This window comes from Passer domesticus, chromosome 1 (genome assembly GCF_036417665.1).
Source record: "Passer domesticus isolate bPasDom1 chromosome 1, bPasDom1.hap1, whole genome shotgun sequence".
In the NCBI taxonomy this organism is placed as follows: domain Eukaryota; kingdom Metazoa; phylum Chordata; class Aves; order Passeriformes; family Passeridae; genus Passer; species Passer domesticus.
The window spans coordinates 73,544,389-73,570,395 of record NC_087474.1 but is presented as its reverse complement, the minus strand read 5'-3'; the positions used below and the strand labels follow the sequence as shown (position 1 = coordinate 73,570,395).

The following is a 26,007-nucleotide window of genomic DNA, read 5'->3' as shown; positions in this document are numbered from 1 at the left end:
TCTGAGCCCACATTAGCACCCCAGAGATTTTCTAATCAGGCAGGCAAGGATTTCCCTCATGATGATGAATGCTACAGAAGCATATAAATACATAGGCGCTGTTACCTTTCTTGTTGCTAAGTGCTCCCTAGTCGGAAAGAGCTCTTAGCAGTTGTCAGAAATGCTGCACTGTAATTTAAAATAAACTGTAAATCCCTGAGATGGATGAAAGTATCAAGATGGATGATCTTGAAATGGTCAGTAGCGAGGCTGCTGGTGATTTCAATGACTTCGCTTGCCAGTCATGATTGAATATGACCATGCATATTGAAAGGGACACAGCAAAGAGGATCAAGAGGATACATCAAAGGCCAAAGGATAGGTGCTATTAAACAGACTCCAGCCTGCAAGCTTGTAGTTTTTTTCAGCTTCCTTCTGACTGAGAGATTGTGTCCTGAGGAAAAACCAAAAGTATTCCATATTGCTTGCAAACAGGCACAATCCTTGGAGTGAGTGATGTTCCTGTCTTCCATTTTCCTTCTGAATCTCTGTGCTGACAGCCTTTCTTATTTTTCCTGGTTCTGTGTTAGAGAAAGCCAGCTGGGCTAAACAGGCAACTGGCCCCTGCTCCACAAGATAATGGATCCAATTATTATCAGAGGCCAGCTTGGAGGGACAGCTGTGCAGCTATATAACTACATGGCTGTACAGCTACTGTTCAGCAGTTACCACGGCAAATACAAACCCTCCAAAATGCAAAGATGGAGGTGCTAGCAACTCTCCAAAATGCAAAGAAAGGGGCTTGCAGTGTTCTTGTGGATTGCTTTTGCTTTAATTTGTCTTTAGGAATGAAAATGGTTTTCACATCTCCGAAAACAGGAACACAGTTTGGTAAACCAGATCTACCACTAAGGTGGCACAGGGAGACACCTACTCAATCCAACTATATTTAGTGGAGTGCCAGTGTAGGAACAGCCATACCAGACTCTACTTGGAGTTCATGTGGCTTCTCCTTATCTTTGATGCTGTCTGGGTGCTCTGGAAAAGAATACAAGAAGTCTTAGGCACGGGAAGCCATGTAGTAATCTCTTCATGGAGATTCTTACTTTCTAACTTGCTCCAAAAAAATCCCTGTACTCTGAGGGTTTATTCATCTTATTTGGTTTCTTCTTAAAATCAAACAAAAAATCCTATGCTACTTGATGTAGAGTTTGCTGATACCGAAAGAAAAATCCATTTTTGAAAACCCCCAGTTTTGAGCATCAGTAATGTCTGGTGGCAATGGATTTCAGAAGACATTTATATCTGACCTTTTGAGCAAAATATCTGCAAAAATGGGAAGACTAAGTCTGACTGTTTATTGATACTTTTCCTGACCAACACTCCTGAGTTTAAATTTATCAAAGGATCATTTTATCACCGCCTTCTTCAATTTCTTACTCACTTCCAAAAAGGCTTTGGGGAACTTCTCAAAGACCTGCTGGAAAAAGCAGGGTCATAATCCCCTTGTGAGAGATGCCCATGCAACTTAATATGGCCCTTTTTAGCCCCTAGTGCCTGGCTTGATCAGGATTCCAAACTATATGCAGCTTCAATAATACCAAACTAGATCATCTGTAAGCCACAAAGAGATAGCTGCTATATTTCAGTTTATTAGCTATTCAAGCTCACTTTTAAACTTGGAAAAGGCAAATTATAATTGAAAAGATCTCGGTAGAAACATATTCTGCTTTCACGGTCTATGGATATGCATGTTTAAGCTATCATGCCATGACACTGTGCTCTTTGATTTATATTTTTACTGATGCTTTGGCTGAGTAGTTTGTTGCAATGTAGTGCTAAATGAAGGAAAAATCAAAAACTGCATCAGACAACCACTCTGTATTTCATTCTAGAAAATAGCTGGCAATTATAATTACTCACCATGTTTCTGGCTCAGAATAAAAGTGGCATTGCACAAAAAAAACACACTGAACATTCATCGTGATTAGAAAATGCTCCATACCTTGGAGTGCAGTGGAGACATAAGAATAATTTTAAATGCAAATTAAATTGTGGGGGTAGCAAAGAGAACAGATAAAAGACAGTAAAACAAAGCCTTTCACTTTCCTCAAATTAGCAGGCTAATGTAGTATAAAAAAAAGCAGTTCTACTCAGATCTGTGCTAAGAGCTTTCATTTCATCATAATATAAAACAGCAGATCCGTCACCTTTCTCTATTCAGTACTCTTGATTTCGAGGTTGAAGTGAAAATTAGAAGCTGTTCTTTCTGGCTCACAGACTGGGTTGCATTTGCTCAGTCTTATTCCATGACAGTAGGATGGAAAGAGGTCAGTAACACTGGTAAGTACTTCTGCATCTGATTTTATTTAATTATTTTTTAAATCTTTTAGTGCTTTGGCTTTTTGTCAATGTGCATTTCCTAAAAAAAAGCGACATTGTGTATTTTGTAAAAGGCTGTATCTTAAGCAGAAATGCAACGATTCCTTGAGAATGCTTATATCAGATGTTAGAGCTCCTTCAAGAATGAATTAATTACTTGCAGTAGGAATTTTGTAATAGGAAAGGTTTCTCAATATTCTATATATTTCATAGCATCACTGGAACATTTTGTGTGTTGCTTTTTCTGTCTGCCTTGTCCAACAAGCAGTACCAGATAAGAAATGAATCTCTTCTCAAGATGTTTTTTGCATTATATTCATAGCAAAATCTCATTACCCTTATGGTAAATGATGGAGTAAGCAGGTATTTTACTTAGTGAAAGCAAACTATTAGATAAAACACAATGTTATATTCAAATTGAACCATTATGAAACATTAAAAACATCTCAGAATATGAGATACAAGAAGGAAGATCAATGTGTAAAACACATTCTTAAGGAAACTTGATACAGTTCTTTTTTTTCTTGGGAAAGTTTTTATCAAATCAAAACCAGGGGCTTAATTTTTCAGTACGAAGGGCGAGGGGGAGTGGGGGAGATGAACGTAGTGTCACCTCCTGTTGCTAAGTAACAACATCTCCTGGCCATTTTTATCTGATAAAGGAAGTCCAGTTGACGTTATGCATTATTCATCAGAGTTCCAATCAAACAATCAAAATTGTTTGCTTACACTGGGGACATTTAGTAAGATCAAAGAAACCCTCCTTGAAACTACTGGAGCTTACACCACTGCCAGACAGCCCTTGATACTCTGCAGTAAGTATCATTTCTGGTTTGGGAGTGCTACAGTAAAGTGAATTGCTGTGGAACGTAAAAGTTTTCTCATCAGGACAGACTTCTGAATTTTAAAAGGACTGCATGTTGATTGATGAGAACTGAATCAAAGGAAAAAGGTAAACCTTTGGAAACCTAGTTTCCTGACTTTTCACAGCAAAATTGAAGGAATTACTTGAAGCAAGACTCAGACTCCCTGCCTCAAACCTTTTTGTTAGGTTTGCACGGAAGAGGACTAGAGGTATTTTTGTCCATCTGTCTTAAAATACATGTTGTTCAGAGTTGTTTGCATGCTTATGATTACATGCTGTGGTGAACTGTGATGTGGGTGAGAGAACGGGGTTGTATGTTTTCTGCAAATCTTGGATTTTTTATGTGAGTTTTTAAGAGTACAATAAAATGCAGAAGGTAGTAATGAAGCTGGAGAAGGGTCACAATATCTTTCCAGGTACTCTGCCGGGCACATGCAAACATAATTCAGTGTACATCTTGGAGAGTTGTAATCCAGGATCTCAGCAGATCTATGATTCAAAAGGATGCCAAAAATATGAATCTTAGCTACAAAGCAGTGCTAGGAGTAGCCTACCATTTCTTAATGATTGCTCCTACCACATATTTTAAAACTGATGGTGGAATGTTCTGTTGCTACTTCTGGTCAGCAAGAGGAGAGGGGAAAGGTAGGGTTGGCTTCTAGTCCATTTAGTGGAGTGAAATATCCAGAATATTGTGTCTTCCTTTCTAGTGCAGCGTTTTGGCATAAGTGGCAAGAATGCAATTTTTAATGTAGTCTGTTATAGTAGTGCCTACTCAGGCACTGGCCGTGAATCTGGCTAAAGGATCTCCCTGTCCTGAGCTTTTCTGATTTGCTTTTTAAGGGCAAATGTAACAGGCAGATGAATCCAAGTATGTGTCTTAAGAAATTGAGACTGACTAGAATACAGATGATTGTACTAGAATGATACAAGGAATCTTACTAATACTGCAGTAGCACTTTTCTTTTTTGTCTTTAGACAAGGTTTTGAACCAAACATTTTAAAATAGAAAAGGATGCTTATGAGGTTCTATGAATAGTGACTTGAAAATACTTTGACCCTAATATGCCAGATGAAGTACTTTAGTGACTGCCTACACAGTACTTTCCACAAAGAAACCCACCAGCTTTTTTCTCTGACATCTCTGTAATCTTTTCTAGGAATCTGACTGATCGTTCATACCGGAGTATTGTACACAAAGCACCTTCAAAATGGACTACTTTTTGGATGTCGAGTCTGCTCACAGACTGTTTTACAGTCAAGGAGCCCAAGGTAAGAAACTCTGTCACTGACTCAGAAAATTACTAATTTAACTGTACAGTTAAAATGTATATGGCCAGATAGGGGCCAGTGACCAACATACTTAAGTGTTGAAAGGGCACAGGGCCTTCAAAATGCATGGCCTTTAAAAGGGACTACAAGAAGAGTAATGGTGGGGTTGATATCCTCTCAGAGCATAAGGAGGAGCTGTGAGAGCTGTTGTGCGTGCTGTGGGAGCAAAAAGAGCCGCCAAGACACAGGTTCTAGTGTTGTAGAGCTTAAATGGACACAACAGAGGAGACAGCAATGGCCTGCAGTTTGCTGAGTAAGCCTGTGGTGCCCTTTCCCTTCCTCCTTTTTCTTCTCAGCGCTGACAGGATCTTAAGGTGATGTTATTCAGGAAAAACTGGTTTGGGAAAGCCCTGAGGCAGTCCCCCACACGGTTTGCACAGAGCAGCTCTCACTGGTCTTCATCATCCCCTGTGAAATGCTGGCCCCCACAGAGCAGCAGCAGGGTGAGAGGGGAAGGGTAACCAAGATCCACTGCTTTAATGTAGTTGAGACTTGTTCACAGCATAGATGATATTTTTGGTAAAGTCAGTTCACATTTTTCTCACCAGCTCTATATTTGGAGAAAACTCGCCATTTCAGAGTGAAGGGTGTTTTTTCCTTAAACTTTAAACACCATAATAAATTCAAGAAAATTTTAAGAGCCAAGTAGCTCTATCAGCCATTTTTGTTTCTACTCACTGCTTGTTTTTTGAAAATGGGAACCATTTTTCTTCCCCTATTAATTTCACTGGTTGCTAATCAAATGCAAAGTCTGGACAACAGAGTTTGGCCTTCCCTCTGGAGGCTATTCTCCCAAAGCAAGATGTAATCCACCCACGGGATGCCACCATCCCAGGATAATGGGGAGCAGTACCACCTCTGACCTCTGGCTCAGCTGAGGTTCTGCTGCCTAACACATGCTGTGTTACTTAGCTGCTGTCTCAGTTGTTGTGATACATTTTCATCTGTACCAGTTGCAGAAAGCTTTTCTTGTCACAACACAGCTTCCTGCATTGAGCAAGAGAAGCAAATACTAAGCACCACAAAATCGGGGACAAACCACTGAGGGCAATGACTGATTTTGATGGGGTTATTTTTCCATCTCTAAAATACAACAAACACCTGGGTGTTGCTACAGAAGTAATTTTGAAATATGTTCTTCAACCCTCTTTGAGCAGAGAGGTTGGACTAGATGACCTCCTGTTATCCCTTCCAACCGTCAAAATTCTGTGATATCTCTATGGGAACAAACCATTTCTATTCCATTGAAACTAAAATTCAGGAATATACATCTCACTGCTTTACAAACTACAGCCAATTATCAACAGTATCCCAATGTCCTATGCACTACAACATACAGAGGCAACTGTGGAAGAAAGAATATGTGATCATGCAATGAAAGCCTACTACAGTCATGCGCACAGGGTGACTCGTGAGGGTTGTGCAGGTCACCTTCACTGTAACTATATCCAAGCAAGCAAGATTGAAAAAACATTATTATCTTACCCATACTTGGAGAAATTATATTGCTAGCACATATAGAAATGCTTGTACTGATCAGTTATTAAATCCAAAACAAGGGGAAAATTAATTAAGCAGAACTGTATTCCCTGGTAAAAATGTCATCAGCAGGAGACTGACCTCTAGATCTGTTATGTGGACTTCTATCCCGTGGCCAAAACAAATAGGAGCTAGCACTGACACTTGGAGATTTTTTGTTCCTCTGCTTGGGAATGTTTTATTAAAGTTACCAATTGCATGCCTCCCCTGTGCACCAGTGTCCCACACCCTAACTACCTCCACAACTAGAAACATTGACAGAAAAGCCATGCTGCACTTAGGCTCTGTCCTCTTCCACCTTTCTCATTGATCTGTTTACTGCATTTCCCACAGCTCCCTTTGCATCTCTTACCTCTACATGCTTGAGGTGAGGTCTCTCCCCCAAACTTTAGTAACTTCCCCTCTCTTCCTATTTCTGTGCTTGAGGTCAGCTGCTCTCCAACAAGCTGAGTGCCAGCAGGGAAATTGCTCTGAGCACAGAAGAGACAATGTTTCTGCTTTGCATTCTCAAATGCTGCAACACAGAAGCCCCCTGGCAACAGGAGAGGTGCTTGTGGGGAAGAACGGATGAACAATTGCAGTGGCAATAGGATGTAAGATTAAATGTGGCCTGTGCAGAGAGAAGTTTCAGGAGGCTTTCACTGAGCCTCTCTGAGGTGCCACAGACAGCTTCAGCAGGCTGAAAAATAAGCCTCTGGAAGAACTATAATCATTGAGCTTTTCTGCAGTAAATGTTTTTATCACTGCCTTTAGCCCCAAACTTCTAAATATTCCCTTTCTCTCAGCTGCTTTACCCTCAGTACAGAACAAGGAACTCAAACTTATTTCATGTAAATTCATACTGCCTATACAAGCTCTGCTGACTCCTGTTGACCTTGTACCTTTTGCCAAATTTTAAGGCTGTCTTCCAAAAAAAAAAGCACTTTTATATGAGATAATGGCATGATATCTACAAACATGGGCAAACCCAACATATTTCTTTCCTTCTCCACCTTCTGAGAAACAGGCTAACTGCATTAGCTTTAACTTTCTGAAACCACCCCCAAAACACACTGAATGTGAGGCACTCATCCGCAATAAATAGCATAGCTCAAGTAGCTAGTATGGAACTGAATAAAAGGTCTGTAAGAAAGCATTGCCAACAGATCTGCCTAATGGGATTGCAAGTAACTATTTGATATTGATATAATAGCATGATGCTATTAGCAAATCACACTATCAAACAGCATGTGTATATGCATTAAAACTGCAATAAGAACTGAGTGAAAGAAGACTACAGTATTCTGCCACTTAATTAGAAACAACATCAGAAAACAGTATATGTATTATTAGTAGTGTAGTTATCTTGTTAGTTATTGCATTACAAAGTGCTCTGTTTACAAAATGTAAAATGGGGGATTATGACCCACTCCACTCTTTTGTGAGATTTGAAGATCTCTGCCCTTTAGCACTCCAGATCAAGAAAAAAAATCTTTCCAGTGTTTTCACATTAATGACATGACAATGTTACAAAATGGCAGCTGTAAAGCACTCATTCTCATTTCTAGTCATTCCATGTGGGTGGAAGAGAAGGGAAGGAATAGGACTGCAAAATGCTGGGAAGGAACTCAAAGAGCTATGATGTCATTGACAATTGATGACATGAAATTCTACCTGGCCTGGGCTCTTGTGTGGTTGAATATGTGACTGAGATCAGGGCTTTGTCCTCCAGCAACTAACCCACCAGCTCTCTACACCTTGCTGCCTGCACTAACGCCCACGCCGTGTCCCTGCTCCTGCAGAAAGATGCAAACTGCCTTTGCTGTTTTAGGGTAGGAGGAGAGAGGTGTTACTTTACGAGCTGCCACCTCTCCCATCCTCTCCTCTGCAGGAGCAGCCATCACCTCACTTCCATGGGCTGAGCACAGAGCAGAGAAATGCTTGCCCGTTCAGGCTGTATCTGCTGTTCAAACAGCTGTTCCCTGTTTCCTTCAAGGAAAGTGAAGCAGGAGGGATGGAAAAGTCACAAAAGCTGGATCTGCCAGTAGGATTAGCTAGATTTAGAAAACTTGGTAAATGAAGCCAGCTGGCTGTAGTCTTTAAACACAAGGCAGAAATATCCTAAGCTCTGCAGCCCTCCTGACTGTCTCTTCTGTACTGTATGTTGGAATCTAGGAGCTGGTGGGATGTCTTTGCCAAGTGCGTAATGCCTGGTGACGCATCTGCAAATCAGAAACAGGAAAGAAAGGACTGTGATCCCTTGGATCCAGCCTCTTGCCCTTGGAAAGCCTCAATCTGAAATCTAAGCATGAAGCTGGACTTTCATTTTCAAAAAAGCTTTCTCCTTCTGAGGTGTCTGGAAGATACTGGTTATTCTTGGCTGCAAATGTATTCTAAATACAAATCTATCATGGCTTTCAGCTGCAAGGGCTGAAAGTATGTAATGTGGCCTGGAATAGGATTTAGCTTACTTATCCCTTAGGTGACCTCAGTGAAGATGTTTCCACCTAAGAGTTCTAACTAGCTTAGCATGTGTCGGAAAAAACCTCATTTTAAAAGCAGGGTTCACCTAATCTTAGATGTCTTCCTTGGGTTAATGTAAGTCTTGCTTCTATAATGATTATGAAAGCCTAGACAGTGAACTTGAAAAGATGCCTGTGCTAATGGCATTTGTTTGCATAGAAGAATGGCAAGATAGGATCTAATTCAGAAAAGGGAGCAACTTCCCCCAAAAAAGTTGTAATCCAAAGCTGTAAATGTGAAGATCTCATCTTGGCTGTAATTTGCTTTGGAGAGACATTATTGATCTTGAAATTCTTTATAAAAATTATGCTTTTGGGCATGCAAAGACTTCACATTTGACAGAGCTGGGCATGCAGGCACTGAGGAGCAGCAGAAGTGAGAAGCTCCATAAGGGAAAATAAACCCAGAGTCACTAAAACAGGCAGAGGCAGCAGCCTCAACCTATGAAAGGAAAAGCACAGCAGCACATGAGCCAAGCAGGTCTGGTGACAGTCACCAGGTTTAGTCAGGAGTCCAGACCATCAGACAAGTCCATGGATGATGAGGCAGGCATGAGACTAAGCGGGACATGAAGTCAGCAGTCTGGGTGTGGATCAGTGAGGAATGTAGCCAGCCACAGGCATAGCTGAAACCTTGCTCAGCAAATGGGCACTGGCCACAGTGTAAGTGTAACTCCAAAATCAGGGAGAAAACAAATGTTGAGGCCTCTTGCTTCTTTCTCAAGAAGCTCCAAAGCTGGTCAGGGCCTCTTAAACCACTCTCTCCAACAGCTGTACCATGTCAAAGAGCCTGCCTTGAGCACAGCCAACTAAACTCTGTGCAAGGAGTGCACACAGAGATGTTGATACCTGGCTTTCACCTAGGCTCCATCAGGATTAAGAACTGAGGAAGCCCTCCCTCCCTCCCTCCTTCCCGTTGTATACAAGGGGGCTCAGCACCTGGATGAACTCAAGAGAGAAGAATAATTCCTGCCCAGTACATAGCAAGTGAAGGCTTTAGGTACCACCATAAAAGGGGATTTGCCCATCACAGACAGCACACAGCACTTTTCTGCAGCCATGATCTGATGGAATGGAGCCCAAGACTCACCCTCTCCTGGTGCCTCTAGCAACAGCACACCAGTCTGACAGCATGGGCTGCACAGTGCAGTGTCAGGGTGCCACTCTGGGCTTCCACCTTTGCACCACAGTGTGACTCTCAGGTCCCTGCTGGGAGCTCAGGTTCAGCTCTCACATTACTTCTGACTCAATAAAATAGTTTCTAATTTCCTGGAGAGCTATGCATCCACTTAGATCCTATATCCATATATCTTACATCGCTTCACACCAGCAGGGCACACCAACTTAAAATTAACTGTGTTAATTATTTTGAAGATTCTGCTACATTCCTTAAAGTTGCTTGCTAGGCCATTTGGTAAAATACACTGCGCCTATTTAAATAACTGAACAAAACTCTCTTGCAAGTTTATCTTAAGCTATCCATTGTACCTATAAATAAGTTAAAGACAAACTTACATTAGGTATGCTTTTATTAGTTGCAACATTCGTGTAATTTACTTGATTAATTTACATTCATCAGGAGCATGAATGAATAAAAAATGGAAAGTAAAAAAAATATGGAAATAAAAATTTAGTACATACAGCCAGGGGTAGCAAGTTTCTATAAGCATATAGGCCATGATTGCTCAAAAGATTTCAGGAAATCATTCTTCTTGAGAAGGTTTAATGAAGTACTCTCAGGTATAGTTTTAATTCCACATTTTTCTGTTACTCTGTGTTTCCACAATATTTATTTCACTGTGCTTAATTTTTTGCTCATTTATTTTAATTCAGTCAGTGCTGATTCATTCTAGATGTTTGATTTAATCACTGCTGACTCTTCATTGCTATTTTCCTTCTGCTTTTGCATATTAAATTGGGTCCAGTATTTTATAAAAACATATTGCTGCAGAATCCCCAGATCCTAATCCAGAATCATTCCACTCTGGATGTCCCTCTATCTACCAAAATGTTATGATTAATCCATCCAATATGTTGACATATTTTCAAAGTTATGATAGCTTCCAGGTGTCTTTTATTTATGTGATATCACTAGTTCTTAGACTGACATCAATATCAGAAGAATTAGTAACATCAAATGTGCATTCTTAATAACACGTCCCTACCTTTAAATAACATTAAGAAACTGATTAACATCAACCTTTGCCTCATCCTTTTTAGAATTCTTTTCCCACTTCCTATTCCAGCATATCCCCATTATTGATAATTTCAGAACAGTCTATGCCTTTGGACATAGAGAAACAAACAAGTTTCACCCAAAACGTATAAAAAATGCTAGTTAGGTGAATTGTGGATACTTTTTACCCAAATTCACAAACCATCAGAACAAATGTGGATATCCTTGCACTTGGGTACTGTTGTTTGCAACTCTTGGGCCTGTGGTTGAATATGATGTACCCATGTACTTTGTTTCAGATTACTGATGTCCATCGAGACTGATTTCAACAGCTTTGCTTTAGAAACATGGAGCAATCCATATGCATGTGCTTCTGTATTTATGTGGGAGAACAAGCCTATAAATCTTTCATCACAAATGACAAATTATGTCCTCTCCACATGTTCCACTCTCTGCGTCTCCTGCAACTCATACGCTGTTTCCCAAATCTAATCCTCCAAATGTTGTCCTTTCACCTTCTTTTAAATGCAACTGATAAAGTGAAGTAGCATTAAACCAAACCAAAAGATTTTTTTTTTCTGGTGAACATTCAGTTGAACCCACTGCCTGGTTTGTCTTTAAGGAAGAACATTCACAGCCTAATAATGTTCCTTTAGCACAAAAGGAGTATCATGTGCTAGATGAATCAAAATGTACCCAAACTCATATTTTTAAAGCATCCATTTAGCCAAAAATATATTTCTGCATGCATTAACCACATGCAGATATTTTATGCCATGGTGAGCCCTCTCCAGAGAAGCATGAAGAAGAACTGAGTAAGATCCCATATGTTTCTCTAGCGGAAAAAAAGCAGCAATTCAGAAGAATCCTATTCAATCAGCAATAGTAGGATTGCAATTAAAATATTTTTATAGGGATTTTACAAAGTTGTTAAAAATTTGCCCTGAGAAACAAGGTTTTCCTCAGAAAAGCCTTTAAGATTTCTGATGTAAACCATCATCCCCCTTGTGGCTATTGCAGTGTTATTTGAAGCTGCTTGTGATTCTATTCATCAGGAACACAGCCTTTCTACATCTAGACATCTGCAAGAAATGTTTTAGCACTTCACTTGTACCAAGATAAAAATCTTCTTATTTCAAAGATTTGCTACTTTGAGGTCAAAACGTAGTCTGCAAATTAGGGTTTCTAGGTGAAGACCCTATTGAGTCAAAAATGACCAGGGTACTTGTGTCACCAATGAGCTATTTTAATAAAGGCTGATTGGTAAAAGCAGATGGAAAAATCTAAATGAATATTCCATGTTTTCTCCAATTAATTTTTAGGAAGATGCAATTTCACCTCTGAAATTTTTCCAATTAATTTTTTTTTTTATAAATAACACAACTCTTAAAAATATCAATACTATAACTCTTCAAAACATAAAGGTAGTTCTTCGCAAACAAAAATTACTACTAACATTTTTATTAAAATATGTAGAAAAGTATCTTAATTGAAAAAATGGAAGGCAGAAAAAATTCTTTGTAACCACCCTTCATGTTTTCAGTAATTTTAAGCAATATTCAAAAATTGGGAGCAGCTATAGATCTAACTAAACATATTGAAATGATATGTTAAAAATTCCTCTGAACTTGTAATATAAAAATTTACATATTTTATTTTCTCTTCTCCCAAAAACATACTTGTGTTGCACTTCAGTAATATATGGTATTTTAAGACAATCAAATGGGAGATTATATAGAATCAATTCTAACATGTCACATGATGTGCATTACAGCATTTGTAGTTTTAAGGTATTTTTCTCTTCATAAGCAACTTTTTACCTTTCTAACAAATACCAGACAAGACATTGCTGCAATGTGCCAGTTGGAGTGTAAGCCTATGAGGAACATTGAAAATAGAATAAAAGAATTTTAAAAAATTATTTATTTCCCTTCCACATGCTGTTACAGTGGCTCCTTAAATTGAGCTTTTCGACACTGGTGTCAAATCCATTTGCAGAGTAACCAGGTCCCTTAATGTGTATTATAATGTCATTCCATTGCTCCAAGACCTTCAAGAGGATACTTCCTAATTTTCCTGAAAAACTATCTCCTAAAAATGTGTCCCAGAGACTGAGCTGGTTTGTGGAGAGCAGCTGAAACTAGAAATACTGGTGTGTTATCTGTGATGGACCCAAGAGTCACATTGGGCATATATTGACAGCTTTACTAAAAAATGCATGGCGAGTCATTCTTGAAATAAAGACTGCTGTGGATTAGGAAAAGAGTGTGTACAGTTATATTCATGGCAGGCATAAACATTGTGTCACTCTGTAGATACCAGAATGTGATCAGCTATACTTTTCAGTTCTGGAATTGATCTTAGGTTTTTATTGCAAAATGTTTTAATACTTATTAGCCTACTCTGACATATTTTCAATGTTTACTTAAAATTTCCAGTCATTCTTGAAAACTCGTTTTGGTAATATACACAAAGGGTAGATAATGACGGTTGTCAAAGTAATACATAATGATTACTCCAAGAAACATTTTCTAGCATCCACCTACCTGCAGTCAAAATGAATACAAGCCAGATCCCAATATTTTGACCCAAAAGGTAAAAATGAGTTATAAACAATTATATAGAAAAGCTTACTCTTATTCTCTGTTTACTCTAAATGTGTATGTAGTTTGGTGTTGGGATTTTTTTTCAGATGTATTTCTGTGCTGTGATCCAGCTAGCCCTGAAATGCATGGGTGTCCTTTCACTGGTTTTAACTACAGCTAGATCATGCCAGTTTTAAAAGACAAATCTTTTGCATGGTTGTTTTATGAGATGACTTTTACAATGCTGACTTCCTGTATAGAGAAATCTTCCTTAAGTGTAAATTTGAAGATGCAGTACACAAAATTTTCCATAGCAGAAATTTTCCATTCTCTTTTATCTTCATTACTGTACTTCCCTATTAGAAGGGAGGAATGGTTTACAGCCTACTTGCACTGTTTACTTTAGCTTAATCTAAATAGTTGACCCCATTAAATCAATTTCAACTCCTGCCCTTTGCTTTTACTTCAAATTCAAATGCTAGGTTAGAAATGAGCAAAAACTTGAAAGAAATCTATTTAAAAACAAAAAATAAATAAGTTAGACCAGAAATAACCTCTACCTCCAGCAGCACAGATTTACTTGTTTAGTAAGCTACATAATACTGCAAATTGAAAAATAGAGCATGACAGCTTTTGTTAACTCATACTAATTATATGCTATCATACCTAACACCTTAGTCAGATCTTAGGCATCTGAAAGCTACTGATTGACAAGTCTCATTTGAAACTCTAAAAAACTTTTAAAATAAAAAATCACAGTTAGTAGGTTGCAGAATATGCTCTTAGTCACTATCAGTCATGCTCTCCAGTCCCAATGGGAGAATATAGTTCATTGTTAGTTATTTGAAGTGTGATGCTTCACAAAAGCCCTGAGATAAAGACTCATGCTAGATAATGTCTCAACAGCAAGAAACCTTTAGGGTTTAGGCTCCTAGGCTCTTAGAGGGTCCCACATGGAAGCTAATGTTAATAGGCCAACATTGTGGGTAAGGATGGGCTTTCAAGCAGAAATTCTCTTTCCCGTTACATGTGAGGTGGAGGAGAAAGTACTTGTGCATGGTCCTCATGGTTTCAGTGATCAGCCACATCCCAACTAGCATTTGTGATAATCTTTATCTACTCAGAGAGAGAGAGTTTAGGTGGATATATTTATAGAGGCTCTTCTCTTTGTGATTTGTAATTTATAGGCTCAGTGCCCAAAGCATTCAACAGCCACTCATAATTACATTTCACATATAAAACACCTACATTTAAGGGGCATTATCAAAGCTATAAGGTCCAGAGCCAAATACCTAGGCAATGCCCAAATGAAATTTGCCTCTTCAACTTTGTCTCCTTGTATATATGGATTATAGTAAGGCTTCTAATTGCATGATGATGGCAATTTTTCACTATCCTACCATTTGCTTCATCCATGCATGGAGTGGGCAGCGCTCACTTAATGAGCCAGTATTAAATATTTTGCTTTCTCCTCCTTGAATGCATGGCCCCAAGCCATTTAAATCCTGTTCAGAAGATACTTTCCTCATGGTTTTTTTATTGGTGCTTCACTAAAGTATATGAATACTTTACAATATTAATGGATTTATATGTTCACAAAATTCCTACTGAATGAAAATTATGTTTCTCCACAATTAAGAAATTAAGACATAAGATCAAGAGCAAAAAAAGTAGCTGTTAATTTTAAATGTTCAAGATAAGACAACAAGAAACTGAGTTTTAGAATAGTTTGCATCTTGTCAAGAATAATAATCACATCATGTGTTCTACTGATATCTGCAAATATTGGCTTCCACTCATATCTGCAAATTAATCGACCACTTAAATATTTCTGCTCCTCACAGCCTCAAAAACTGCATTCAGGAAAAGAGAGACTGCAGCTATTGAGCTGTTTAGAAGTTGAGAAAAGGATTGTTTTAGTGGCGAAACTAGGAACTTGGAACAAGCAATCTGTGGCAGACACAGAGCTATAACCTGTGTCTTTGGGGCACAAAAGACAGCAATCTTTTCTTGGTATCATTCAGTCCAGCCCTTAAATTCTGCAGCATGTAGAATATAAGGCAGTGACCTTACAGCAAACAGCATGTTCTACTACCTGCTATAGATCATATCTTCTATTGAGTGATTTTCTGTCTCTTTTCTATTACTTTTTTTTTCTACCTCCTTCCCCCTTTTCCATTTCTCTGTTCTCCTCCTATTCTCATCTTCATTTATTTCTTCTTACCAGCTCGTCGGGCAACTCTTCTCACTGTGCCCACTCTGGTGACAGCAACTTCTGAGGATGACATAGACCGGAGACCCATCAGAAGGCTCCGGTCTAAGAGTGACACCCCTTACTTGGAAGAAGCTCGGATCTGCTTCAACCTTGATAATGGTAAGACCACACCTTCCCTAAACAGTGTATGAAGGTAATTAAAGACCTCTTTTTGAGATGCAGATGGACCAGATGGTACCTCCTGGTTCACAAGCGATGTGGTGGTTCACCAGACATCCAAAGATGCCAAGGCTGTCTAACTACAAGCACCTGCATATGTATGAACAGGGATCGTTTTCAAAATTCTCCTGCAAGTGCTAACTAAAATTTTTTTTCTATTTTAGCCAGGGTGAGCTAGTGAGATCACACCAAAATAGAATTGATTTGCAAACAAAATATATCTTATGTATTCCAGGCATCCAGAAACATGAAAGTTTTTGAGAACATTTATGAAGGGATTACAGCTAACAGCAGACTTGAGCTAAACCCAATGTTACAACCATTGAAAAAGATGCAGCACAACCCAAAACCTGAATAGGACTAATTGGTAAACATGTAACAGAAAGTCCTTGACTCTGCAGGAATGAATAAGAGAGCTGTCCTTCAAAATTCAGACCAACTAATGTTATTATCACTGCCTTCAGAGTTAGTGAGATCCAACATTCTTTCCCTGGTCTTTATTTTTTTTTTTCATTGAAGTTGACCAACACAAAAGATTTCAGAAGCTCTGACAGCTTAGTGACTTTAAGCAGAGTGGGTTTTGATATTTTTTCTAAAAAGCCCTGAATTAAATGACATAAGCTAGACATAAGCTAGTACATGCTTAGGCACATATTTTAAGTGTCTAACTCTTACTCTACTTTTAGTACAGTAGTACTTTTTTGCTACACACTTTTTTATTAAAATAGCATTTTTAATTATCTCTATTACACTAACCAACCAAAATTGGAGCCCTAATGTGGCAGGCAGCCTATAAACCACAGAGTAAGAATGTCCACACAAAGAGCTGATTACTAAACAGAGAAACAGAGACTCCACAAAACACCAAGCCCAGTCTGCAGCCGGAGGACGAAGTCTCCGCTTTTTGCAGATGGTCACATTTTTCTCAAAGACCTGCCGAAGCGACACAGGGATGCGAGCCCGGGCTTTGAGCGATGGTCAGTTTCAAACGTTGAGTGCAGGCTCCGCAGTCCCCCTGGCATTTGAAACTGTCAAGGCGTGGCACAGCGTCCCGCTTCACGCAATGGGTTTGCCCAAGGAACGAGGGCAAGGAGGTGAAGGCATGCACCCTTAGACATCCCACCAAGTGCCGCTGCAGCTGTGCTGTGAGTTCCGGACGCCCTGGGCTAGGAGGGAGCATTCGGGGCGCCGGGCTTGCTGCGGGCGGCACCTCTGCCGGCCAGGCCCATCGGCACCTCAGCGGGACCTCCCCTGGGGGCGGGAAAGGCGCTCGGCCGGACCCTGCCCTGGCGGGGCCGGCAGCGCCGGGCCCGGGGACACCGCTCCGTCCCCCGCAGCGGAGGCGGGCGGGACTCGGCAGGGGCAGCGGGCAGGGCCGCCGCGGCCGCTCCCGTCCGCAGATCCTTGACGGGTTTTCCCTGTCTCTCCCCCTCCCTCCCTGCGCTCCTTTCTCCCTTTCCCTCTCTCCTTCCCCGTCCTCCCCTCCCCCTCCCGCGCCTCTCTCCCTCCTCCCTTCCCCTCTCTCCCCCTCCGCCCCCTCCTCGCCCGGCCGCCCCGCGCCGCCGCTCGCCCTCGCCAGCTCGCCGGGCCACGCTGCTCACCGTGCCCACATTAATGGCGGCATCTTCCGAGGAGGACATCGACCGCAGACCCATCCGCCGCGTCCGCTCCAAGAGCGACACCCCCTACCTCGCCGAGGCCCGCATCTCCTTAAACCTCGACACAGGTGAGAGGCGGCCCGGCCCGGCGCGACCGGGGGAGGCAGGGAGGGAAGGGGCCGCCCCCGCCCTCCGCCCCCGCCCGCGGGCTCCCCGGGCGCCGCCGCCCGGCCCTGCCCCGGTGCCCGCGCCTTCGCACCTCGCCGGCCTGCCCTGGCCCTGGCCCGCAGACCGGCTCCCCCTGCCCCGCGCCTCTCACCTGGGCGAGCCGGGACCGGCTGCCCCGCTCGGTGCAGCCCCTCGAAGCTTCCCCGCTCCCAGAGCGCCGCCCTCTCGCCCTGCACAGCGTCGTGGCGCATCGCCTCAAGGCTTCTGCACTGTCCCTCCTCGCCAGGTGCTGGCATCCCTCCTGGAAATGCTGCCCTTGGTGTTTTGCAAGTCTCTCCCTGGCTCGCTCTTTGCCTTCTTCCCCTGATGGGTTTGTGCCTCAGAAGTGCAAGGAAACTTGCACCTGCGTTGTCCACTTAGTTTCATGAGGTCCCCAGTTGTCTCAGCACTGCCTTTTGGGACTCTTGATGGGTTTACAGCCTGATGGTTTCTGTCAACACACCTCCAGCTCCCTGCATTTCACCTCCTCCTGCCTGTTACTGGGATGAACCTCCTGCAGTTCTCTACCTGACCTTTCCTTCCCCTTTCTCCACTACTGTGCCTTCCTCTTTGCCACCTCTTCCTCATGACTCCCTTGAGATTGAAGCTGTCCCCTTCAGTTTGTCCTGCACATGATGAAACTATCCTGTTTCTTTCCTACTAGGCCTGTGGTTTTCCCTCCTTACTTGACCTTTCCTTATGAGCTCTATCAACAGCAAACTAACTACACCAGAGGTTAATTGCTCTCAAAAACAAAAGAAAAGAAAAGAAAATTCTTTCTGCTGGTTCTCTGCACCAAACCAGATTTCCTGTATTTGGGAAGGAGGACAGTATGAGGGAGGATCTGTAGCCCGCAGAGATGCAGCCTCCCTCATGTCCCAGCAGTAGCACACAAAATGACCCAACTGTGTAACATTCTTTGATGCTGAGCCTGTGAGCTCACTGCCAGCTGTAAAGGGAAAAGAGCTGCCTTGGAGTTGCTGCTTGCCCTGCTGCAGTCTCTCCCATCCCTCCTCCCCCTTTTCAGCTGGCAGAAAGTTGGGAGATGGCAGAGATGCATTTTCTTCTCCATTTGGGGATGGAACAGATTCCCCTCCCCCCTCCTGTTTTCCCTGCTGCAATTACACCCTTGGTAATGGCTGATGCGCAGTTTGGTTTTACCACTGGCAGAACGGTTGGTTACATTGTATGGCGTGTCATTATTTCTCTATGATCACAACTTCTCAAAAATTGCCAAACCATGGGTAAGTTGGGTGGCATTCAAGGGCACAGGCTGGAAGACCATGCCAAGTGGCAGGTTTAAGCTCTATAAAGAACTGGAAGTCAAAACAGAAAGAGCATCGCTGTGTGTAAGGTGTAAATAAAAAAAGGCTGTGTATGGTTATTTGACTGCTGAAATGACACTGTGCTGACTTGTGTTCTCTCAGGTAATATTATGACATGCAGTTATAAATAGATAAACCAGCTAAGAGCAAGGCACCTTCAGGTCACCTGGTGCCTCACATCTCTATGCTGAGCTAGACATGCTGTCTTTGCTACAAGTCCCAGAGGATGTGCAAGTCTCAAGGTACCTCTTTCCTGCAACCCACCAAAGAATTTGGTAATTACACTTAGCTTCTTTCTGTTCTTCCCCTCCCCCTGGCTCTCTATAATTTGGGTCTTAACTTGCAAACCTGGGAATGGAATTCCTTAAAAAAGAAATAATTAAAAGAAACAGTACTGGTGTACCAAGAAATATAAATGAAAAATGTTGTAAGTAGTGCAAGTGTGTGTTTTCATTAATCCATCTGGCAGTGAGTAGTAAAAAAAATAAAATTGCTTAGCAACCAGTATTGAGTGAGTGAGCCAAAAAGCAAGTGAAACATGCCGCTGATACCCACTTCATTTCTGAGCTGTTGGGTTTACTCTTCTGTTTGTCAGAAAGCACAAACCAAGCTGCCTGGGTATGAGAACTCTGTAGTCTGAGGGAAAAGCCACTAGAAAATGTGCTTGGCCACTTTTGCTCATACTTGATAATGTCGCGCAGCTCAGGCTTTCCTTTTGCCACTTACTGTCTGTGAGGTGCAGTGTTCTTGCCGTTATTTTTTTGGCTCTGTGTGTGGGGACGGGGGCGAGAACACGCAGTTTCTAAGCCAGCCGGGTTTCCATGTGCAGTCCCGTTGCTGGTGTCTCTGCCGCTGTGCCACAGAGGGTGCCGGGTCGCCCTTGGTGTCCCAGTGCCCTGCGGGCGGAGGGGCCCGACCTCCTGCCCGGGAGCCCAGGGCGCTGTCCGCCGCCCCCGGTGCTGAAGCTGCTGGAGGGCGCCTGTCCCGCCTTGCCTTGTTCTCCCTGTCTGTCCGCGGGCTGGCAGCGCCTGTGTGTGCACAGGGGTGTGTGTATCTCTTTGCCTGTGCAGGGGGAAGGTGGTAGGAAGGAAGTAAAGCTGTTTCTTCAACCCACGGATGCAGTTGAAGCTAAAGTGATGCAGCTAAAGTGATGCTCGGGGCTCAAGAAGGAACCTCTTCCTTGTATGCTTATTGCTTGCTTTCCATTTAGTGCATTCCATATCTGCATTTGTTGCTCAACCACTGCTTACAGAGCTATTTTTCCTACAGCTGTTACGAGTCAAGCTGCATTCCCCAGTCATTGTCTTCTGTCAGGACATGGTCAAAGTTTGGCTGCAGCATGCAAGATCTGCTTTGCAGTATTGGAACTACAAATCCACTTTTATTAAAGAACCGTAACCAGATACAGTGAATACCGCTCTTCTCCACCCTTAATTGCAACCTTTAGTTAAGAACTATCAGGTTTTTATCTACTTCAGCTGTGAGTTATAATTATACCATTACTGCTGTTATCTGTATTGTTGAACAACTGAGATTGCAAACACAGAGTCAATTATACAGTTTGGTTGTAGCATGTATTTGGTCTGGGTCTTTAAAAAACACAATTTGCAAGTGATTAACAGTGCAGCTTCCATCTCCCCTTGTCTTGATTATATTAACAGCTCTGCTTTGTTTGATTTTCCAAAACATACCAGTTTATTATGTTTGCTTCTAAATATTGATCAATTAACTCACAATTATTACCTAGCATGAGTTGACAAATGCTGTTCGATTAGTTGTGCCTGGTATGGTTTTTTGTCTGGTGTTCCCAAACTGATTAAAATACCCCCTTGTTTTCCAAACCCAGGGTTATTCTCTCTATTATTATACATATGCAAATCCTATTAATCTGAGTTATGTGCTCATATCAAGAGGATAATGCTTCCCAAAGGATTAAAATTACCTCTTCTGCCAAAATTAATGTAGCTACATAATATTGTAAAGCTATAGGCAGCTATAAATTCTTTTTCCATATTTGATACTAAATTAGTTCCATACAGAAATTAATTTTTAATTTTCTGAACAACTTCCTCCAGTGCAACACTAGAGGAATATAGAATGTGCTCTCACTTATGGGTGGTGGTCTTTTGTTTTCTTTATTATGATTAGAAATCTGGCATTTCTCCATCTCTTAACATCCATCTTTGGCTTTTCATATACATCTTCTTAAAAGCAGTTTTCAAATTGTCTTTTTGACTTTCTGATTCAGGCATCTAAAGGCTAATCCCAAATTACTTCTGAAAACTTGTTCATCTGTGACAGTTGCCCAATAGCATAATCATTTTCCTGGTCCTGTGCCAGCTGATAAGGTCAAGTGGTTTTTATCAGTTTTCACCTATTACAGGTTTTGGCTGATTTCTGTTCTTCCTGTTACAAAATACTGTGCTTTTAAATAGCAGTGCATGGTAGGTAGCTTTCAAGCCTGATAAATTGGCAGAGGTGATGACTGATAAGGAAATAGACTGCTTTAAAGTCACTAAATGATCCAAGATGTATGAGCTTTTCTCCTCCTTCCCCCTTCACGAAACTGCTTGGGGAATCCCTGTCAGAATTTTATTGATGTTTGTTAGGGCAGGGGGCGACTACTGAACTGAGTTGATATGGTCAGGTTCTTTTAGCCTTTCAAGTGTTAGACATTATTGAAGCTATTTCTATATACAGGTACTCTTACTCCTCCCTAGCCAAAAACGAGTAAGCTTTGCACTGCAATCCTCTGCAAAGCTGATTCTAACAGCCTGACTTCTTGTTAAGTAGTGCAAGAAGCTGTCTTTGTCTCAGCTCCTCAGTCATTTGGGGAAGTCACCAAATGTCAGCTTTTGTTTGATCAAGGCTGATTGTTTACTTATTTAACCTGGGAATGGAGACTCAGGGAGAAAGCAAGCCAATGCCTTGGAGAAGGTGTAAGGCCAGAATAACTAAAGTAGCTGTACTAGGGGTCAGCAAAGAGGGGATGTTCCTTCAGAAAGAATTAGCTTCCATGCTGTGAAATGGGGAGAGGGGAGATTTTGAATGTGAGTATATTCCTCCCACCCTGACTTCAAAGCGTGTACCAGTGGTGCAACCAAACAGAAGCCAGAGGAGCAGCAGGAGTGCAGGAGCTGGCCTCTGAAGAGAGAGAAGAGAAGGGGGAAAGAGGTAGGACAGACAGAACTCGATAGAGATGGTGCAGCCTGTGCAAGCTATGGAGCCCAGCTGCCTCGCTCAGCCCTGGAGCATAGCGCAGATTTTTAGTGCACTGAAGTCACTCAGTAATCTCACTGAAGTAGCTGGATCCTCAAGTGATTTAAGTCATTTGTTGACTTCAGCCAGGGATCTGAGCCAGGTTTTAGAAATATACATCTCTGCTCCCCTTCAATGATGAAAGATCTGTTTTATCTCTTTGTGGTGTGGAGCCACATGTTGTCTTGGAATGTGTTCTAGGAAAGCAAAGCTGAGAGGGAAAGGACTTAGTGGCTGTGCATAATTTTGCTATGGGTATGGAAGAAGGGTTCTTGTGGCTAGAAAGGCAAGTGAACATGGTACCATTTACTGTTCTTAAGCAGTGATGAATAAATCACACTGGGGAGAGGAAAAAAATCTACGTCAGCCTGTGTTAGTGCTGCTGCAAGCAGAATTAATTCACAGGGTGTAAAAGAGGGAGGAGGATCCTGGCAGAAACTGCTGAATGGCTGAGACAAATGTTCACAAGCTGGGAAATGTTCATGGTCGGCTGTTTCTGTCATGCAGAGCTGGTGGGGCAAAGCCAGGACACAAAGGGTGACTGTTAGTTTTAGATGTGGGAATTTATTCAGTCTGGACCAGGCACAAATTTGAAATCAAAAGTGTCTTCCATTTTCAGTGTCCTGGCACCTTCCACACTCTGTTTCGGCCCTAGAGTTTCTAACAGCCTTCATGGCAGGCTGCCTCACTGTTCCTGTTTATGCCGCTGTTTTCACTGCATTAAACAGCTTTAGAGCTATGCAGGGATCAAAATGATGTATGATTTTGCTTTCTAATGGAAAGATAATGTTATTTGTATATTAGCCTCATATATGTTGATTTGTCTGGAAGGATATGATACATTTTGCTGCAGTGAACAAGGAGGAGCTTGTGAACTTAATTTTGTTACTTTGTAAAATAAGAGAGAATATTTATATAGCTCACTGAGGTGGGGAAATTGTAAATAGGTGAAAATAAAGTGAAATTACTTGACTGGATTTTCTGCAGGAAATCTCCATCCCATTAATTTTTAATTTTCTCTAAATCCCATCATTTTATTTTAAAGTCTGTTTTGAAGTTTCTGAGTTTGCCCCTAGTCATCCTTACAAATGATTTAACACAGTTAATCATCTCTGCAGTCATTTGAAATGCTATCACATTTGGAGTTGAGTTATTTCTTTCCTGTTTATTCAGTATATGTTTGAATATATTTGTAACAAAATACTCTGCATGGTTTCATGATATATTAATAAATGCTCCCTAAAATTATATTCAAATTTCAACAACTTTGGATTTATGGACCTCACAGATTAGAAACAATGTGGAAAGGTTAATGGGAAGAACATGATAGTGTTTTAAAAAATATTTTGAAATTATGGTGGCTTTACGATTTTTGATAGAAAAGATTGGTCTCAGCAGAACAGGGGAGAGAGAAATAGGCAGTAGTAGGCTTTCTAATATGTGTGGGAAGTTTTATTTCTTTTTGGAGAAAGATTAGTAAAAATGCATGCCTGGAAAATTTCCACTTTTTGCTCTGCTCTAATCACTCCCTCAGATTATTGTCATGGAGATCCTGTTGTACTTAGGAACCCAAATCACAGGTTTTGGCAAAGCATTTCTTAATACCTTTATAAAGGGGCCTGGAGAACTGGTCTCCTTTGCCATCAGGTGTTGCCTTAAAAAACCTTGTTCCTGCGCTTTAACTAACTGATGACTGATAGTCTTAATGCTGCTTAATTTGGACTATAGCTGGAGATCAGATGTGTGCTTGTCATTCATTTCCTGGCTGTTTTGTAGCCCTGGGAGCATGAGTACACATACCAGGAAGAATGAACATCCAAGCTGAAAGCCACCCTTCATGTGGTACGGATAGGTCATTTGAGATAACCTGCCCTTCCTAAGGGCTAAGTGCAGTGGCTGAAAGCACCTCAACAGGCAGTTTAGAGGGGAAGAGGTCTTATCAGCAACTGAGGTTTTAACTCTTGTACTTGACTTTGGAGACTTAAGACAGTGACCTTCACTGCGTGCCAGATAGAAATAAGTTTACGTGTTCACCAAGTCTTGTTAAAGGGGAGAGATGTCCCTGCTTCACCAACTGTCATCTAATAGGAATTTTTGATGCAGACTTGAATGAACAAATGTGACTGAGGGCAGTTTGAAGGGAAGAGTGAAATTAGTCAAATTGATGGAACTGGCAAGAGTAAAATGATAGAAGATCCATTTCTCTGAGTGCTGGAGATGTTCTCATGATGTTATTGTGGCACTGCACATCTGCATCACCTTTCTGTGTCAGGGGACAGCTGATACACATGCAGTCAATGGCATCAACATTGCTGTGAAACAGCTGTGACAGGAGATGGAAGGAAGGAAGGTATGTGCTTGCTTTGGGATCAGAATATGCAGAGCTGATGCCTTGTAAAACTCTCTTCAGTGTGTGACTTTAAGGCTGCTGTAGTGCTTTGTTATTAATCTGGTCCTTCAAGAAAACTGATGCTGCAGAATTTGCCTGGATAAGAAGTTATCTGTATCTTTGTATTTTGCTTGATGAGCTTTTTGGGTTAACACATATTCCTATAAGCTGGGATGATGCAAAATTGTTTAATTTTTTTGTTTCATCAGGAACCATAATTTTCTTCTTGGAACTAGGTCTTTAAGGAAACTGCATTTTTCCAAAACTTCAAAACTGACAGCCCTGTTCAGAATTATTAGCTGTAAAATCTAGTAAAAAGAAAAGGCCTAATCCTCAGTAACAGGTATAATTAGCTTTAATACTTAATTACTCTGAGTCAACTAATTGGTTTCATTGGGACTACTCAGAGTAATTCTCAGACCTAGGCAAATAAGTGTCTTCAGAATCAATCTTAAAGTTGTTTGTAAGTTTTTGCAGGGTGACAAAAGTCATTAGTCCAGAAAGAATGTCTTGGGCTGTCTGTTTTCAAATATAAAATGTCAATGTTAATGAAATATTGTGTTATTAAAAGTTACTTCATGTGCTTCTGCTTTAGACCATAGAGTCAGTGTGAAATGTTATATTTCCATAGTGAAATAAAACTTGGCTGCCTTCGTGCTTTCTTGGTGATGAATATTCGTGACAATGTATCTCTTGTGGATAAGGTGCAAAAAATGTCACTTTTAACATTTTAATCCTATTAATGTGATGCATTTTACATAGTAATACAACTTCTTGATGTAGTCCACTAAATTTTTTTTTCCATTCAGAATACTATTAGGGTAAAATTATTTATAATCATGCAATAACCATTTTTAATCATGCAATTCTGTTGCCTTCATTTATAATGCATTGGTGGTCTTATTTGATATTGATATGCTGAAGCCATAGCTGGACCCTCAGTATATGGTCACCATCCCTAGGTTTCATTGTAGAAACAATGTTTCTGGATATTTAAAAGAAGATAATTATTGCCTTTACTGCAAACTCTGTAATAATTTTCTTATCTTGACATTCCAGTTCAGTGTATAAGAATATGAAGATGATATCCAAACAAGAATTTAATGAGTAGCAAATTTGGCAAGAAAACAGGGAGGCAGAGTTGAAAAATTAAGTGCTCATGTTTCTTCTGCATTCCAGATTCACTGTGGTTTCATTCTGCTTATGAAGTACATAAGACTGGGGAAGCATGTGACAAGAGTTTGCATATACTTGTGTTTTCATATACTGTATGAGCACATGCCATTTCAACTGTGATTGATATGAACTGCAGTGCATATTTTGGTTAATCAGAACATTCTTGCTATGCATAATTTATGTTGCAATATCATTTTTACGGTTAGTGGATACAGTACTTGGACAGACAGACATCTGGTTAATAGTTTATAAGCAAATTAA

At 41.0% G+C, this 26,007-nt stretch overlaps 1 protein-coding gene and 1 long non-coding RNA gene across 8 annotated transcripts in view; one reads left to right on the top strand and one right to left on the bottom strand.

The window, feature by feature from the left end:
- LOC135303120 (uncharacterized) overlaps positions 1–18,553 on the bottom strand; it is a 42,206-nt gene extending 23,653 nt beyond the window's left edge. Inside the window, exon 1 of the long non-coding RNA XR_010364649.1 lies at positions 17,711–18,553. This is a non-coding gene — a long non-coding RNA (uncharacterized LOC135303120). The remainder of the gene's footprint in view (positions 1–17,710) is intronic.
- The window catches only part of PHACTR1 (phosphatase and actin regulator 1), a 300,542-nt gene continuing 276,560 nt past the window's right edge, over positions 2,026–26,007 (top strand). For 2 of the 7 annotated variants that reach the window (XR_010364616.1, XM_064424357.1), the window contains exons 1-4: positions 2,027–2,322; positions 4,387–4,498; positions 15,587–15,733; positions 17,373–17,519. Coding sequence is in view for 6 of the 7 variants with exons in the window: in XM_064424357.1 (XP_064280427.1) it covers positions 4,438–4,498; positions 15,587–15,733; positions 17,373–17,519 (355 nt within the window). In the remaining variant the exon portion in view is untranslated. Of the gene's footprint in view, positions 2,323–3,020; positions 3,177–3,351; positions 3,436–4,386; positions 4,499–15,586; positions 15,734–16,810; positions 16,939–17,372; positions 17,520–26,007 lie in introns of those variants that run through there. The other 5 variants (XM_064424373.1, XM_064424383.1, XM_064424402.1 and 2 more) reach the window with 5 other exon arrangements.